The sequence below is a fragment of the Protopterus annectens genome, chromosome 8.part0, assembly GCF_019279795.1.
Source record: "Protopterus annectens isolate FY-2018-M chromosome 8.part0, PAN1.0, whole genome shotgun sequence".
NCBI lineage: Eukaryota > Metazoa > Chordata > Ceratodontiformes > Protopteridae > Protopterus > Protopterus annectens.
The window spans coordinates 1,896,357,408-1,896,375,587 of record NC_056741.1 but is presented as its reverse complement, the minus strand read 5'-3'; the positions used below and the strand labels follow the sequence as shown (position 1 = coordinate 1,896,375,587).

Genomic DNA, 18,180 nt, shown 5'->3' with positions numbered 1-18,180 from the left:
TAGGGTACATGTCCACAACTGTCTAAGTTAATGCCTCCAGTAAGAATTTCCTAGACTGAAAAAAATATATATTTAATTGTTTTAGAATTAAAGTGATGCAAACATTTGTTTGGGGGGAGGGGGGGGGGGCGTTTCAATTTTTCAAATGAAAGGTGGGTCATTATATTATCTGGCTGCACCCCTGATTGAAGCATCTGAAACCTGGGTCCTAGTGCTGCAGCTTGACAGAGGAGAGAAAATCTATAGGTACAGCATGGAAAACTGAAAACATAAATCAATCAACAAATTAATAAACAAATAAACCCTGTAAATACAAATAAAAGTACACCACCTCGTAGTTTAAGTAAAAATGTTTGGCAATATAAGTAAACTCTTCCCGAGTTGTAGCCATAGCTCCCAACCTTCCATCTCCTAAATTAGGAACAACAGAGCCTCTCATAATGTGGAACAAATAGGCAAAATGTGGAACACCTTCCAACAGCTTACTACCAACCTCAACTAGGAAGGTCACATTGATGGTTAAAATATGCTACTTTAAACTAACAAAAGTTATTTTGATGAATTAATATGATTCAGTACTGTTTACCACGGATAAAAAAATCTTAACACTGACAGACGCTTTCAATGTGGAATTTTGAGGAACACGGACTTTTTAAGATCCAAAATGAGGAACGTTCCTTCTAACAAGGTACACTTGAGAGGTCCCAGGACTGCTCAAGATCACTTCCTGTTGTGTAGGTTTTAGTATAGTTGAGTTCAGTTTAACTGTTCCAATTTACGTATTTTGAAGTAAGTACCCAGCCTAGCTTTTGAATATCCACTTTTATTTCACTGGGTCGTTCATTACACTATTCGTAATTTCTTCTTTATGAGTTGTAGTTCATGATATATAAGATTAAAGCGACTACAGGCAAACACGGTCTTTATAATACTTAAACAACTAGTTCTTAAATCCTTGCATTTTCTGAGGTGAACTCAACTCCCACATCTACCATCTCGAGTTAAGTGCCCAAAGCCGAAATGATCTTCCATTTTTTTTTTTTTTACTATATAGTCACCACAGTCGGAGTACTCCTCCTGCCCCGGTGACTTTACTTCCTTATGACGTCATGTGCCGGCTCGTGTTACACTCGGTAACCCAGACTGTTGGAGCGCGGTAGTCTGTCAGTGCGCTCGAACTGTTTCAGGTCCGGATCCTCAGTGTTGGGACTAGCCTTGGTCTTCCCTTCTCCGTCGGGGTCTGTGCGGGGCCCCTCGGTTGCACATTTATTTGTTGTTGCTTGGTGGGTGTCAGTGGATATATGTAGAGTTGGTAGAAGGGAACAACGGAGCGGGCAATGGCTACGGTAACATGTAAAGTGCAGTATTATGATGACTTGGACCCTTTTGTCTGCACCAATATTCCGGAGCCCAGGAGACCTCCTACTTATAACTTCTATGTAGACATCCCCTTGCAAGAACAGATCGCTGGGGTGCACAAGCTGCTTGAGGCTCCTCTGAAGGTAAGTTTTTTTCCCCACGCGGAAGAGCAGTTCTGTCTCACATCCCTTGCAAAGAGGAAAAAGTACTGAGTTCGTAGCTCACATCCGACCTTTAGGTACTTTATTTAAAAACACAGATGCTCTGGCAGTTCACAGTAAACCTATATGAGTGTATTATTTTGCTGCAGGCAGTTATCCTAACATAATTGATAGTATTACACTGAAACATTTTTGTACTGTTGTAAAGTTTATACCTTCCTGCTATGTTTGCACAAGCTGCACAAAAGTGAGCCTAGTGTTTTTATCAACAGGTTAATATATGTTTGCTATTTTGTACCCAACTTTAATAAGTGTAGCTAAAATGTCATAGATTAATGAACAACCACAACATAATGCGGCTTTCCTTCAAATAAGTAGCCTTTTTAGCTGTTGCTTTGCCTGTGCTCATAAAAAGTTATGCACTCCCCTAGGTGAACTGCATGTGCCCGGTTGCAAGTATGATAAGAGAAATTTCTTTGGAACTTCTTTTAGTAGGAAGGGGCAGATTTTTGGAAAAGCTGATTACTTCATACCTTTATCCACAGTAAAGGTTACAGCAGTTTAAAAGGTTTCTTCCCCAACAGTAGTGAACACTAGGAAGTTTACCAAGTGTACAAGTGGAAGAAATTATTATTTTTTTGGTGGGCGGGTTCCATAAAGTATATTGCCTTCTGTTTACTTCAGCAATGTACCGAACATTTAATGTGGGTAATTCAGTTTGGAATATTCAGTTTTTTGTTACAACAGTTAGTGCTGAGGCATGTTGTGGAATGCACAGGGGTGGATGTCTGAGTTTGATTATCCCGTGTATTTAAAGTTTGCCTCTGTTAGCAGTTTATTCCTGGTTGCCAGTTTGAAGCTGTACACTGTTCTATTAAAGGCACTGCCCAAGGCATGACAAATGAGTCAGAGGTCATAATGCTGGCTTTTATTTTGTCTGGCAAAACGTTCTACTGTTTGTGCTCATTTGTTTCATTTTATAGTTAATATTTTTTCCCCTAGGGAAAGTTAGAGGCAAAGCGATTATTTCCACATTTCTTCGCAGTAAAAATGGAGGTTGTTGTATCTCTGGAAGCTGTTTGTCGACATTATAAAAAATACATTTTGTATTACTGCAATCTCAGTTCATAAGACATACTGTGTCACTTGTCATGAGTGGTGTAAGTGAACAGGTAATGAAGTAAGTCTGAAATGGGCACATGGGGAAATTAACCTGTCAAGATTTTCTCCGTTAGTAAAACTTAAATTGAACAAGAGTACAAACCCCAAATTTTATCTGAGGATTTAAGATTTCATATATAGAAACTGAAACTGTTATTGAAGTGGTGATATAAGAAAGTGACTGTATGTGTAATAGGTTCATAGATGTGTACTAGGCTAATGTCCCTGGAGCCTTTACAAGCCTAGCCCATAGGATTACCCTGGCATTGTGCCACCTGACCTTAGTTCCCAGTGCCTCTGTCGAGTAGAGCCATAGGATTACCCTGGCATTGTGCCACCTGACCTTAGTTCCCAGTGCCTCTGTCGAGTAGAGCCACTGGAGTGATCCCCGGGGTAAATTTTCTATTTCCCATCCACTCATCAAGATCTCTCTTGAAGACGGCCAGTGAGGTGTTCTGATTGATATGTAAGGGAAGTCTATTCCATAGTATGGGCAGTCTCTGGGTTATGAACCTGTCCCTCCAGCTTGTTCTGTTGATTGAGGTTGAGGTCTCTAGACCGTGTGTTGCAGAGGGATTGGGATTTCTTTAGATATAGCATTTCTAACAGAGCTGGATCAGACATGGATTTGTAAGTCAAGCAGAGTTCCTGTTTTTGCTGTGTTAAGGAATATATTAATGTCTGTGCATTACTGGTGACTTGGAATTGTGTGTGTGTCTGTGTGTGTTCTCTCACCTCTGAAAGTCTTAATGTAGAACGATTCCAATACATTGAGAAAAATATTTTAAATCAGATGTTAAAATTTGCACAGGCCTTATAAAGGTATAAATAAAAAGATGTATACATTCATGTATCCAGTAACATAGCTGATGGGCGATGCTTTGACAAAGTTTTCCAAGGCAGTAAATCCCATTGGCATGGGGCATATCAATAAAAAAATATGTGCATGCCTGTTGTCTTAGGACACATCCTGTGAAATGGCAGAAGCTTTTTGGCAGCAGAGCAGAGAGGTTGAGCTGGCTGATGGGGACTGATACTGTCATAATTAGTTGGGATTTGTGTTAGGTAGGGCCGGGTACTCAGTATGTCATTGTCGCTGCTGCAGTCTGCCAGGACTGAGCCCCATGACACGGACATGATATTTCATAATGGGAAATGAGACTTGGCCTGTCAGTGAGACCTGAATTACACTGTTACTTTGCACCACTGACAAACTTGAGTGTGCTTCCACCATAAGCAGTTAGGAGAGAGGCTTGGGGCAGTGGAGGATCAAATGTTATAATATGTGGTCACTAATCTGTCACAGCATCAGATCTTGGATGACTACTTCTCACTTACTTATGGTATTCTGATTATCCTCTACCAAATTAAGGCCTTGCATACGTTCTTGGGGGAAGGGGAGTCATTGTCATCTTACGCAGGAATGATGCACCATTCCTATCCTTTAAATAACTGTTCCTAATGGAGGCATACATTCTCTGTCTTACAAGCCCACTAATACACCTCTTCAAATGCTCAACGTTTAAACAGTTATTAAAGCATACACATCTTTTATAGTATAACAGTTATCTTTTTTCGTATGAATGTAGTTTTAATTAGTAATTGTATGTGTGAATATTAATGTATATTTAATGTCTGTTCGTGTATATTACTGATTGTCTATAATGTGTTGGGAGTTTTTCTCCGCAGGCCTCTGCTGAAAAGGGTTTTTTGACTAAGTCCAGTTGGACAAACTCCATAGAGAAATGTAGAATAATGTAAATAAATAATAATGTAGAGTAATGTAAATAAATAAAATATATTCCATGTGTAACATTGATACGTAGCGAAATTCCTTTGGAAACAGTGCAGAGGATAGTGTGATGAGGAATTTATCCTAGAAAGTTTGTGTGTCCCAAGTCATAACCAATGAGGGTTCTTGTTAGGAGAAAAGGTTTGCCCGTATGCCATTTTCTGGTGAGTCAAATCCTGACAAGATCAAAAAAAAGATTACAATTGACTAACCCCATACTCATTCACAACCTTCTTGAAGGCTGTCTTAACAATTTGATGGGACCTGAAAACCAGCTGATGGATTGAAGAACTCTTACTCTTGGCATTATTTAAAAAAAAAAAAAAAAAAAAAAAAAAGGCTTAATCTGGACATTGACCATCTTCTTGTTTACCTTGGGAGCAAGTGGAACTTATGAGGTATTGCAGAGATTTCCAGGCTAAGAAGACTGAAGGGTCCTTTCTCAAGGATCTGAATAACCAAAACCTTATCCAGAATAGATGGAGATGACCCAGTTCTTATAGAGATCTTGTCAACATGTAAAGTAACAGGATTGAAGGGATCAGGTAAAACTCAACAGCCCTGGTTGGACCAGGGTCTCATTTCCATGCCATAGGAAACAAACATGGAATTAGGCTCATCACATCATATGATTAATCTGTTGAAACAGGAGGGACGTTACTCAGCCCTGTGTATACTACTAGATGAAAAAAAAAAAAACTAATTTGGGCAGGGGCCTCATATGCCAGAGGCTGAAAATTTTTCTGGTTTTAATACAGGCTAATCTGTACATTGTATTCATCACTAGAAATAAATTTGCTAACTGCTTTGCCTTGGCAAAAATCTTCATGAATAAGAATATTGTGATCTAATGGGAGATCTGAGTGATGAACAAAGTAGTGTTTGCACCTGAGGAGGTGAGTCAAGTATAGGGGCAGGTGCCACTACTTGCAATATGCAAATTGATAATCCTGACCAGCCAAAAGCTGGGTGATTTTTTATGTAGGACATTTGCTACTTGAAGTGCATGAGGTGATGGTCAGACTAACATGTTATCCCAAGGTCAGCAGGTCCAAAGATGGAGTAATGCTAACATGTTTTATTAACAGTCCAGTCTCAAGCCAAAGAACTGTGAGGTAGAATGATGGATCATAAAACTGCTGCACTTACACCTGTGTTAAAAACAAAGCAGCTAATAACAGCCTGCAGAGTAACCCACAACAGGTGTCTTTTAATCTTCCTATGAATCAAATTCAGCAGCAATCTTTAACAAGTTCAGGCTGTTTCACACACTACCATTTTAGAAACAAGACACCATCCATTTAGAAGCTGTTTTGGAAAGGAATAGCCAACAGTCAAACTAAATGAGGAGGAGTCTATAACAGCAGAAAAGAGTGGAGCATGTATTTAATAGCTGTAAGCCTGTTGAATAGAAAGTGAGGTTAGGTTACCCCAAATGATGGGTTTCGTACATGAAATATTGCTGTGTTTATTTGGATAAACTGTGGGAATCCTTGGGTATTTGGAATTAACAAGTGCTGTGCAGTGTTACACAAATGCAGCCAGGTATCGAGAGATAATTTATAAATCCCATGGTAATGAAGTTCTGTAGTAGAAGAGAAAAGCAGGCAATGAGCAAACATGAGAATCAAAAAAGAAGCTAGGAACCACAAATTAGTGTTTTATTCCTCACAAGTTGAAAGGCTACCTTTGAAAGTGCAAGTTACATCCCTTTAAAGGGTGCACAGGACCCTCTTCCGACTTCAGTAAGAGGGGACATTTTAAGTAAGTGGCTGAAGGAATATGCAGGTAGAGAGGCAGTGACATTGTTAGAGGAAAGGTTTGTCATAGGGTTCACGATACCAGCAAAAAGTAAGAAAAAGGGGGTATTGTTAAGAACATTGAAATCTGCAAAAGAGCATCTGGATGTAGTTAAGGCTAAGCTAAATAAGGTATTAAAAGTGGGCAGATTAACAGGTCAGATTCCTCCCCACCCCAGAAGATCAATCAAGGTTCCACCTACAGGCATAGTTCCCAAAAAAGAACCCAGGTGAATTTCATCTCGGTCATCACCTGTCATATCCAGAGGGGAAATCTTTGAATGATTCCTTAAATGGTGAAGGTGCTTTATGCTTCATTGATGAAGTGGTTAGGAAGGTGAAAGTGAAAGGGCGAGGGGACCTTATGGCAAAAGCATATATAGATTCTGCTTTTAGACTTTTACCCATTGCTATTAAGACCAGGGGTGGTTAGGCTTGGTTTTTGAAGTTCATTATTACATGGATAAATGCATGCCACTGGGTTGTTCATTTGCTTGTGCTAAATTTGAAAAGTTTAGTACATTTTTACTTTGGTTGGTGGCACACAGGTTAGAAGAGGACAACATTGTTCAATACTTGGATGATTTTTATTTGTGGGGAGGAAGTCATGGGGGAATGTCTGTGAGCTGCAGATACCTTAATCAAATCTGCAAAGAGCTAGGGGTACCTGTAGAAGTGAAGGACCAGAAAAATAGATACCAGATAGTGATAATTCATTAGCAGATCCCCTTTTTTCTTCTGTAGTGGCCATAGATCTGGTTGCTGTCTCCAAATGCAAAACTTATTCTGGATTGAGTGCCAGATCAGTTATGGGTAGTTAAGAATGGTGGCTAGAGTTCAATGCCCTCTGTGAAAGGGCAAAGGGTAAGTTATATGTTCATGGATTAGTACTGGGCTAACTGCTGTTGTTAGCTATTTTGGGCCTGGCCAATTGCCACATGTGAGAGTTGAGCTCTGCACCTTGGGTCTGTGAGGTGATCTCATTGGTCATTATGCCAACCTCTCACCACTGAATGCATACAGCAATATTTGCAGACTAGATTATCCAGAGGCTGGAAACAAGCATACTCGATTCCATCTCTCCAAATCAGAGCTTACATTTTGGTAATGCAGGAAAGAGGGTGGAGTTTTATCAGACTTGCGTTTGGTTTCATCAGGCTTTAGGGTTAAGGGACTTGGCTAATTCATTTCAAGCACGGTCAGTGTTTAAAGGCTAGGGGAGGCAAATGCCCAAGATTCTTGACAAGATGTAACCCATAGGGCCAGCAGTACTACACAAACTATGGCTTGCCATTTACCAGTTTTGTTTCTCTTTATATGAAGTAGTAATATTTAGGGCTGCTTTTCTGCTGGTTTTTGTGGGTCCGTTAAAGGCAGAAATTATTCAACTGAACAAGAAGAAAGGCCAACGGACGGTTTTACCTTTGGCATGTACATGTGTTGGGAGAAGACATTTGGGCTTATGTGGCTAAATCCAAAACAGGATCAAGAAAAGGAGGGTCAGTGGGTAAGACTGGTTACCCCAAAAAGTTTTGAATAGAAGTTGATTACAGTATGTTGGAGTGCCACAAACATAGGGGTATGTTAGGTGGTCCATTCTTTTGTCATCAGCAAGTTGATCCTCTTACACAGTATCATGTATGGGCAATCTTGGAGGAGGCTAAGTTGTGCAGCTTAGACGCATGTATACATTACATTCTTTTCCATAGGAGCAGCTTCATATGCACACACAATAGGGGCATCACAGGTTGGCATTAAGAGACTGGGATGGTGGAAGTCCAATGCTAATAAAAGCTATGTGAGGTGTAAACAACTTTAACTCTTGTTTTTGTGTTTCAGCCCACACATTCTCGTATCAAAAGTACATTTGGATAGTTGGCCATTTTTTATTTGGAGGCTGCATCACTGGGTCCAGGGCAGGGTGGTTTCATCCTTCCAAAGAGGAAATTGAGTTTCTTATGAGGCAGTCTGGTTTGGGGTATCAGGAATGTGGAAACCTCAACTTAGGGCAGTATTACAACAAGCAGCAAGAAGTGATAAGCCGTCTATGCTATGGTGTTGCACTTAAGGGGTATGATATTTGCCAGTGTATATTAAAATAACTAGTTGGCTTGATGGTACAAGAGTAAATTGTAGCATGAGTGCTGGCCGCAGGTTATTATCTGTTGGTCAGAAGTGGTGCAGAGAAGAAGGGGGCTAGGTCCATTGAAGTGGTGGTAAGAATGAGACAGAATTAATAGTACCATGGATAAGTTGCTAAGGGAAGTCAATGGGTTGTACATTCCACACCCAGGCATTTGGGTTTGGTGGACAGGTACATTGGGGATGGGGTTCATTTTGTATTAAGATGGTATGCAGGTTTTCTAAGGAATTGCAAGTAGGTTTAGCATTGAAGGACCTACACTTAGAGTAGTGTGAGATGTGCTTGGTAGAAGGGAAGAATATTCATCTTTTCTGTGGTGGAAGGCAGGAAGGGTAAAGGAGGCCAAGGTAAGTGGAGGGGGGGGTTCTCGGGACTCTTTAGCTGGACCTTCCATAGGCCAGACAGCCCTGAGGGATTGTTGCCAGGGGACTAATCAGCCCGGCAATGGCTCCTTGGCAGATTGTAAGGTGGCCCAGAGGAATTGCGAAGAATTGTGGAACAAAGTTGTTATGAAGTGGGTATGATGAATCGGAAGGGCTGGATATCGATATTGCTGTCTGTTGTCCTGTAGTTTTAGGGCAATGCTATGAAATAAAGAAATGGCCTCCCTGACATTCCTGCCTTGCGCACATCTCAAAATAATTCTATTAGGAAAGGTCATTGACAGTTTGTTTTTGTGTTTGTGTCTTTCGGCTTTTCCCGGTTAGGGGTCACCACAGCGGAACTCCGGTCCGCTAATGATTGGCAGTAGAGTTTTACGTGCTGGCTTGCCAGGCCTGACGCACAATCTTCAACGAAGGAATGCCCGTTCACGCATGTCGCCACACAGAAGACGCTCTGAGAATCGAACGGGCAACGTCAAACTGTTGAGGCGACAACGCTACTGCAGCACCACCAGTAATTGGCAATAAACACATGGCTGCAGCCATTTAATCCACCTGATGCCTCTGTGTTTTTATTAAATATGTAGCTTTGATTTAAGTTTAATTTACTAAATATGCTACTTTGATGCAGCTATGATGGTGGTGATGCAAAAGGATTTACAATGTGCTGAACTGGTTTTATGAATGGGATACATTAGTTAACATCCTGTGTTGCATCAACGGTCGGGGTAACATATTTAACAAAGTATGGATAGTGGTTTGCAGTTTTAGTAAAGGCAGGTAGAACTGTACCAATCTCTGACAAATGCTTGAGTCCTATCAGTTGACCTGGCTGGTAGAGTGGTATGTGAGGTAATGGCATGCTTTCCTTGTAGTTTTGGAAGGCTGCCCTTGGGGTTGGAAGTTGAAGGCAGTATCCTTTGAAATACAAGGCATCTGAGTGATTACATAATGTTCTGTTATTGAGAATTTTCAGTGAAGTCAATGGGTATGGTTGGTACATACAATGATAATATAAGTAAAAGCAGAAACAAATAATCTGATTTAAGTCTTAGAGTTTTTGTGAAACTACAGAGCTCAGTGTGGCAGAAAAATCAGATGTTCTACTTCGTTAAGTCTTGGATATTTTATGGGAGTACAGAGTTTATAGTGGGACTAAGGAGGAGATTGAAAACTAGTCATGTCAGTAGAGATTGTATCTGGATAAGTTAAATGAGGACACAGTGACTCTTTGGGGAAGTCTGTGATGGCATGCGAAAATATTTGGGATAAGTGCATGACGCAGCAAGACCGCAGGATAAGCTGGTGATGCACAGGTACTTTGGGTAAGTCTAATAATGAAATTGTAGGAAAGTGTGTGACTGCACAGAGAAGGTGCCATGCATATGTGCCAATGGCACAGACAGTCTCTGGCATATGTACGTGGCGTTGGCACAGACAAGCTGTGAATGAAGCCTGTGATAGCACAGTGACTGTGGGATGTGTATGTTGGCAAAGAGACTGTGTTATTCATTAGTAATATAGCCTGTAGAGAAATAGTGGGTAATCAAGGAAGGGGACCCTGATTTCTATTTTTTTCAGGAAAAATTACTGGTAGATCCTGAATCTGGACTGTCAGAATAATGTGAAAATACAGGATTTTCATAGAGTTTGGCATTTTAGGTCAGAGTAGTCATTTATCATAACCTGTATTTCTTTTTTCATATTTATTGCTTATAATACTATCAGCTTACTTTGATGCCGCATTTCAAGATGCAAGGTTAGACAGTATAATTAGACAGATGATGAAATCTACCTGAGCTGTAGCATCAAAACGTCTTTAAGCACAAGGTAGACCATTGCTTTCAGAACAAGAGAAATTATGTAATCAAATGTTATCTCTACAGTATGCAAAAAGTGACCAAGAGTCATTTAACTGGTACTAGTCCATGACTTGGGTCAGAAGCTGTGTGTGTAACAGTTACTTAGACCAGTTAGAGGGATGGGCAGATGATGAAATCATAATAAAGACTGGACATTGCTGTAAAAATGGTTATAATTCTCAGATTTCATCTCCTGAAAATAATGTGACAATATGGTAGCATTAAAGAACAAAAGGTTGGTGGTTGCATGATAAAGGTGTCTAGCTTGTGTAAGACATGAGACCAGGTCGGAGTAGCCAACACTTCGAAATGCAATTTAAGGTGTTAATTAAATGGAATATTTTTTTGTTTTTATCTACCCTTAAAATTTACATACACACATACTTATATATACGTACATATAATTGCATAATGTGTGTGTGTGTGTGTGTGTGTGTTTATATATATATATATATATATATATATATATATATATATATATATATATATATATATAATGTATACTCACACACCACACCCGATTGTTGAAGTCAGCTTAGCCGTCTTAGTGTTCTACATCTAAAGAAGTATTGCTGTATTTCATTTTGGGCATCTGTGTATCTTTTATATTTCTTTGTAGGTACATCTGAGTGTGTTAAAGTAACCAAAAACAGTTCCAATGAAGCACTTAAATGAGATTCGTTATAAATAAGCTTGTCGTTTTGTGAGTGGCATAGATTGCGGAGTTGTATACTGCCAAGTGTTCATGTAAATATACATTAGGCTGTATAAGTGGTGTTGAACAGTGTGCGGAGGGGCACACCCTGATGAAAGTACTTTTTTTTTTTTCTTCTATTTTTTACTTTAGTGTTCTTAGGGTTGGTGACCATTTGTTAATATGTCTCTGTAGTTTCCATCTCTGCATGTAGTCCAAAAGTGGACTTTTCATTTCCTAGGGGTTTCACTGCAATGACTTGACTTTTTGAGTGTGGCTGTTAATCTAACAATAGAGTCCCAGTGAATCTCGGAGATAGATTTTACATTGAGTGTGTGAATCCGAATTGCATGCATGTAGAAGAAAAGTAGTTATCCTAATATGTATGGCATGATGAAATATATCTGTTGTTACAGCAGAATGTTTTGTTGGTGTCATGTGCTTTAAATTTGGAGTGGAAGACGCACAACACTATATTAAAACAGAATGCTGTTTACAAAAGGCAAAGAATGCTAGTAAACAATATTTTATCTCTTGGCAGGGTACCTCAAGAATGCTTGAAATACACTCATTTTCACAAATGAAAACATAATGTAGACAATATAAAAACAAACACAGATCTTATTAAAACACGGATCTTATTAAATAGCCTTTTTCTGCTTTGAGTGGATATGTTGCTGATAGTAACTAATCTGAATTACTGTGACAGTGATAAATGTTTGAAAATAATGCTTGAAGTTTTAAACTGAAAACGAATGCATGCAACTCCATAAGTGGCACATGTAAAGTTGTTAGGAAATGTACATTTTCTCCTTCTCCTTGTATTATAACTAAATTCCTATGTTTTTTTTACTACTACTGACCTGATACTTTCTCCATATTTATTTTTTTCTTTGATCACTTGTTATTGGTACAATAATGCTGATATAATTTATCTCCATTTTTACCCTCTGAAGTCATCTGGCAACCAACTGAATTCCTGCTTTTATGTATATATTCTGTACATGTTGCTGTAATCAAACCAACTAAATTCCTGACTTGTGTATATATTCTGTATACATTACTGTAACCACTACGTTACTGTAACCACTATGTGCAACACTGTTTCTACTTCTGTACTAGTCACTGTTAATTTTTTTCTGCATCTATGTTCTTGTCGGAGCTTTTCTCCCTGGGCCTCCACCGAAAATGAGCACTTTTAGGTCAAGTGGACTTTCCTGGTAAACAAATGGCAATAAATAAGTAAATAAAATAAAAAATAAATACATTTTCTCCTATTTGTGTAAACCTTGTATACTAACAGTGTAACAGATTAAATGTAACAGTATGTAATGTTCTGATCTTTATTTTGATGATTATTCCAAAGCTTAAGTGAAGTGTTCTCAAACTTTATCTGAAATGCAGATAATCTTAATTTTTGCAAAGACAACCCTTCCAAAAGCTACACAGACAAGAAGACTATACTGCAAACAATAAACAATGGATACCAGTTTACTAAAGTACAAATTTAACAGCTGTGTCCACAAAGTCACACATGTAACATTTTTGTAGAACGTAAAGCCCATCACGTTTCACTGAAGACTCTCTGTACATGCTGTGAATCTAAGCTCAAGTTGTACCCCAGTGTTTGGCTTTTGCAAATACTACAACAGTGACAACTGATATTTCAGACTGCCGATCACTGGATTCCTCATCAGTTCTAGGTAAAGACCTTCATGGTAAACTAGGTCTCCATCATTTATCTCTTGTGGAAAGGAAAATGGCTTTATTTAATGAGAAAGGTAGTATAGAGATGATTTTGTATTGCTAAGAAGTTGCATATTCAAATCTGTGAATCCTAACTTAAATGCCATGTTCTAAACAAATTGGAGATCTTGTCAAGTCCTCCAAAGCTAATTATGAATTAAATATAGCCTGCCTAACTAAGAATAATCCTAAGACATTCTTAACTATGTCCAAAATCTAAAAGGGAATACCCAGCTGTGTGCCGAACTGGTTGTGGATGGTACCACCCATAGTCAACCACAGGTAATAGCCAACCTGCCAGTTGATAGATTTGGAGCAAATGTCATCCTCCGTCCCCTCCAATCATCCCCCAAAGTATGCCTGCCACATTCCTCAGCCTGTTATGAGTGAGTAATCTCTGCACTTTTCAGTGCCAAAAACAATGCATCAATAGGATCAGACAACATCCCAGGTTGCATTTTAAACAACTTAAAATATGATGTAGCAGATTCACTTGGATCCCTGTTTAACCATGGCCTGTAAACTGGCTGTGTTCTGGTAGAATGGAGGACAGAAGCAGTGATCACACTGTACACAAAGAGGGACCATCATCCAACCATGGGAATTATAGGCTCACTATAACTTCACTAGCCTCATCTGCAAGGCCATGGAAAGAATCATTATGGACCTTATTAACAAGGATGTAGGTAATCTCCAAACTCTGGACCCAACCCAGTTTGGATTCGTTAAAGGTAGAGCATGCCTGTTAAACATGGTTGACTTTTTTTGAGAAAGTCACCAAGGCCCTGGATGAGGGAAAGACTGTGCATACCACTTATCTTGACCTAGCCAAGGCATTTTGATGCAATCCCCCACTCTGGTATTGTGGAGAAACTCTCACAATTGGGGCTTAACCCTTAAATTACCAGATCGGTAGCCAACTGGCTCACTGATGGGAAACATACTGTCAAAGTGGGTGACTTCACCTCTAGCAAAAGACAAGTCATCAGTGGAGTATCCCAGGGTTCTGTGCTGGGCCACTTACTGTTCAGAATTTATTTCTCAGAAGTTCAGGCAAACTTGGACGCCCTGTGGCTGACCAGTTTTGCTGATAACTGCAAATTGGGAGCAATTATTGAGTCCCCCAGCGATGTTAATATACTGCAGACAAATAATAGAATAACATAGAATGGCACACAGCAACGGTTATTCCTCTCCACAAAGGAGGGGCCACAACTGACCCTGGCAACTATCGCCCCATAAGCCTGACTAGCCTAACCTGCAACGCTATGGAGCTCATCATCATGGAACTCATTAACAAAGACATTGGGAACCTCCAAACACTTGACTCGACCCAGTTTGGCTTTAAGGGCAGATCATGCCTACTAAACCTGGTTGATTTCTTCGAGACAAGTCACCAAGGCCATAGACGAGGGAAATGTGGTTCACACAGCCTACCTTGACCTTGCCAAGGCTTTCAACACCATTCCCCACTCTGGTATTACAGAAAAACTAACCAGCCTGAACATAAACCCCTACATCATGAGATGGGTTGCCAGCTGGCTTACAGACAGAACTCACACGGTAAAAATAGCTGGCTCCAGGTCCGACTCTAAACCAGTCACAAGTGGTGTCCCACAAGGCTCGGTCTTGGGACCCCTATTGTTCGGCATATACTTCTCAGAAGTACAGGCAAACACATTAGGACTATGGCTAACCAAGTTCGCCGATGACTGCAAACTGGGAGCCATAATTGACTCTCTGGCTGACATGGACATCCTCCAAAAGGGCCTTACTGAGATGGACACCTGGTGTCAAAGTCATGGCCTCAAGCTAAATGCCAAAAAATGCATAGTCATCCCATTTGGGGAAAAACAAAACATCCACGAATTGCTACATAGGTGGCAGCCCCCTTAATACAGAAGAGGTAATGGATCTGGGGACCCAGGTAGATAGTAATTTCTCCTTTGACAATCATATTGCCAAAGTAGTTAGGAAATCCTTCTATGTGGCCCATCTAATTACTAAAGGGTTCGCATCTAGAAATAGGTTACAGTGCCCCTCTACTCGTCACTCATTAGTCCCATCATAGAGTACAATGCCCCATTTGGGATGTACCTCACAAGACACTTCCAACAGCTGGAAAGACCACAAAAGTACCTCACCAAGAGGATTACTGGCCTCAAACATATGTCCTATGCAGCCTGACTGAAAAAACTCCGGCTGTACTCAGTGGCATATCACTTACTCAGAGGTGATCTCTGCCTGACTTACAAAGCCATGTCCAACTCAGAATTGATAGACATGCTCCACCTAAAGAAATCCAAGTCACTGCAAGCCACGCGCTCTAGTGAGCTAAACCTCGCCACAACAATAAATAGAACATGCTGGAGGAATAGATTCCTGTCACAGAGGCTCCTCATGCTTTGTAACAAAATTCCAAATTACATCAAGCAGAGCCCCTCACCAACACTCTTCAAGAGAAACCTTGAGTGGATGGGTAACAGAAAATACACCCCTGGGATCACTTCATTGGCTTTGCTTGACAGAGGATCAGTTAATTAATCAATGGGGCGGCGAATGCCAACACACTCTGGCTAGGCTTATAAATGCCCTCGGGCAGATAGCCTAGTACCTACATATGAGCTTACCTATGAACCTAAATAAGTGCCAAAACCACGGATTAAAGCTAAATGCAAAAAATTGCATTATTCCATTTGGGAAAGCTGACATCCCCTGCTAATTACACTATAGACAGCAACCCCCCTAAGTATAGACCCAGTGGTATGTGATCTGGGTTCTCGAGTTGATAGCAGTCTCAACTTTGACCTTCACGTATCCACAGTAGTAAGGAAATCCTGTGTGGCACATCTTAGTAAAGGCATTGCATCTAGAGCTAAAGATGTTATAGTTCCATTATACTGAACCCTAGACAGACCGGTAAATGAGTACAATTCTCTCTTGTGCATGTATGTCACTAGACACCTGCAACAATTGGAGACACCACAGAGGTTTCTCACCAAGAAATTACCGGGTACACAAAACAAGTTGTGCATGGAATTGCTGAAGTTCTGTCACTGTATTCCGTCTCTTACGGGTTGCTAAGGGATGACGTGTGCCTGGCATACATCAGTCTCTGATCTGGCCCTGATGGAAACTGCACAAGGTTCACTCACTGCAGGGATCTTAACCTCACCTCTGATATGAACAGGTCATGCTGGAGAGAGATGCATCTCCCAAAGACTTCCAGTTCTCTGGAAGAAGCTTCCAGTTTACGTGAAATCGAGTCCCTCCCTGACCCTCTTCAAATACAACCTAGATCAGTGGATGGGTGACAACAAATTTGTTGGGAATTAATGCAGGGTGTTTTATATTGTATGCTTTGACAGGTATCCCCCTGCACCCCCATGTGGGGTGCAAGCTCTCCACACCCCCGAAATTATATATACCAACTCTAAGATCGCCATACCTCAGAGAAAAGGAAATATTCCAAAAAATGGCATCTCAGACTTGGTATATGTAAGTCCAGTCTTTCGACCATTCAGTCTTCATATTTTAGGACTCCAAAATTTCATATGGTTACCTTGTTTATTTCTGTTTCTGACACATGCACATGTGCATACACAAACAACTTTTGTGTGTGTGTGTGTGTGTGTGTGTGTGTGTGTGTGTGTGTGTGTGTGTTTGTAAATATGTACATATAATATATCGATCTACTTCACAGGCTCGAGGTCTCAAAACTTCGAACTGAAAATAGTTGAGATCATAAGATTAAAGATTTGAAACTTCGTAATTGTAATAAAAATGAAACATTTTTTAATGTTTTTGTGGGGGGGGGGTGTTAGCCCCCAACACCCTTTCTAAATAAATATACCAACTCTGAGATTGCACTACAATGAGGAAAATGGTCACTTTCCTGGTCTGCAATCTCCATTCAAAACGTTTTGAAGTTTCAAAACTTCGATCTTAGGGTCTCGACCATTTGCAGTTCGAAGTTTTGAAACTTCGAGCTTGTGAACGGAATCCATATATATATATATATATAAATAACATCAGATACAGAAGGAATCACCACGAATAAATACCTCCGTTTGTAGCATAAAAAACGTCTTTTATTACAAAACCAAAAAATGAGCGCTTTCGCGTAGTAAAACTACGCTTCTTCAGATTCAATTATGTATGAAAGGAACACTTTTTTATATATAAAATTTAGCGGGCCAGCCAAACAATCAACTGATCAATTAAACAATAAGCAGCTTAAAGTGCTCCTGGTATTCAGACATATAAAATGCTCATACTCTTTATACAATGTGAAACAACATAAAACAATAAAATCAAATAAAGTGTGAAAAATGAAAGTAAATGGTTCATGTATTGTCCTAAGTCTCGCTGAGTGCAAGGTAAAAATATTCATTATGCAACTGATAAAATCACTGTTCAAGCTTGCTTTATATGAAGAACATATTTTATATAAAAGGTGTGTATTAACAACCAAATATATGCAGTGAGCATTGCTAAAAAGCTCATAAGCAAAACCATCAAGGGAGAGCGTAATTTATACCTTCCAATACTACTCAACTATGCTAAAAATAATAACAGTGATAGAAACCCATCTTCTAAATTATTTCTTTTATCTAACAAATGTGCAAAAAATTCATTAAATCACGTTGTTACAATAATATTTAATTCGCATGTCATATAAATATACAAAAGCACAATGCGATGTATATCGCTATAAACAACCTTAAGAAAATTTTAAAAAAGGGGATAAATATATATATGCAAACACTAAACAAGCTAAAGAAAATTGCATTGTGAACATATTATGCATAACAGTTTCATAATTCTCTGTTATGAAATTAATGTAAGAACTGATGTAGTAATAGTCAATGAGATTGCCTAATAGGAGAACATTATAACGTAAGAAATAAGCGATGCTGTTAAAATACGACATCCTAGACTAACAAGAATTTTAAACCTAATGAGGAGTCACCAAATTATATAAAACCGTTGGAAAGGGTAACAGACTGAATGACTACATGAGTAGGCAAAACATATATCTATTCTTCTTTCACAAAATAGTAAGTATCTCAATTGAGAG

General features: G+C 39.5%; 1 protein-coding gene across 8 annotated transcripts in view; it reads left to right on the top strand.

Moving 5' to 3' along the window:
- The first annotated feature begins 1,144 nt into the window (after positions 1-1,144).
- Positions 1,145-18,180, top strand: part of FHOD1 (formin homology 2 domain containing 1) — a 1,546,190-nt gene continuing 1,529,154 nt past the window's right edge. For all 8 annotated transcript variants that reach the window (XM_044081394.1, XM_044081392.1, XM_044081391.1 and 5 more), the window contains exon 1: positions 1,145-1,502. In XM_044081394.1, coding sequence (XP_043937329.1) covers positions 1,338-1,502 — 165 coding nt within the window. In that variant the 5' untranslated portion in view covers positions 1,145-1,337. The remainder of the gene's footprint in view (positions 1,503-18,180) is intronic.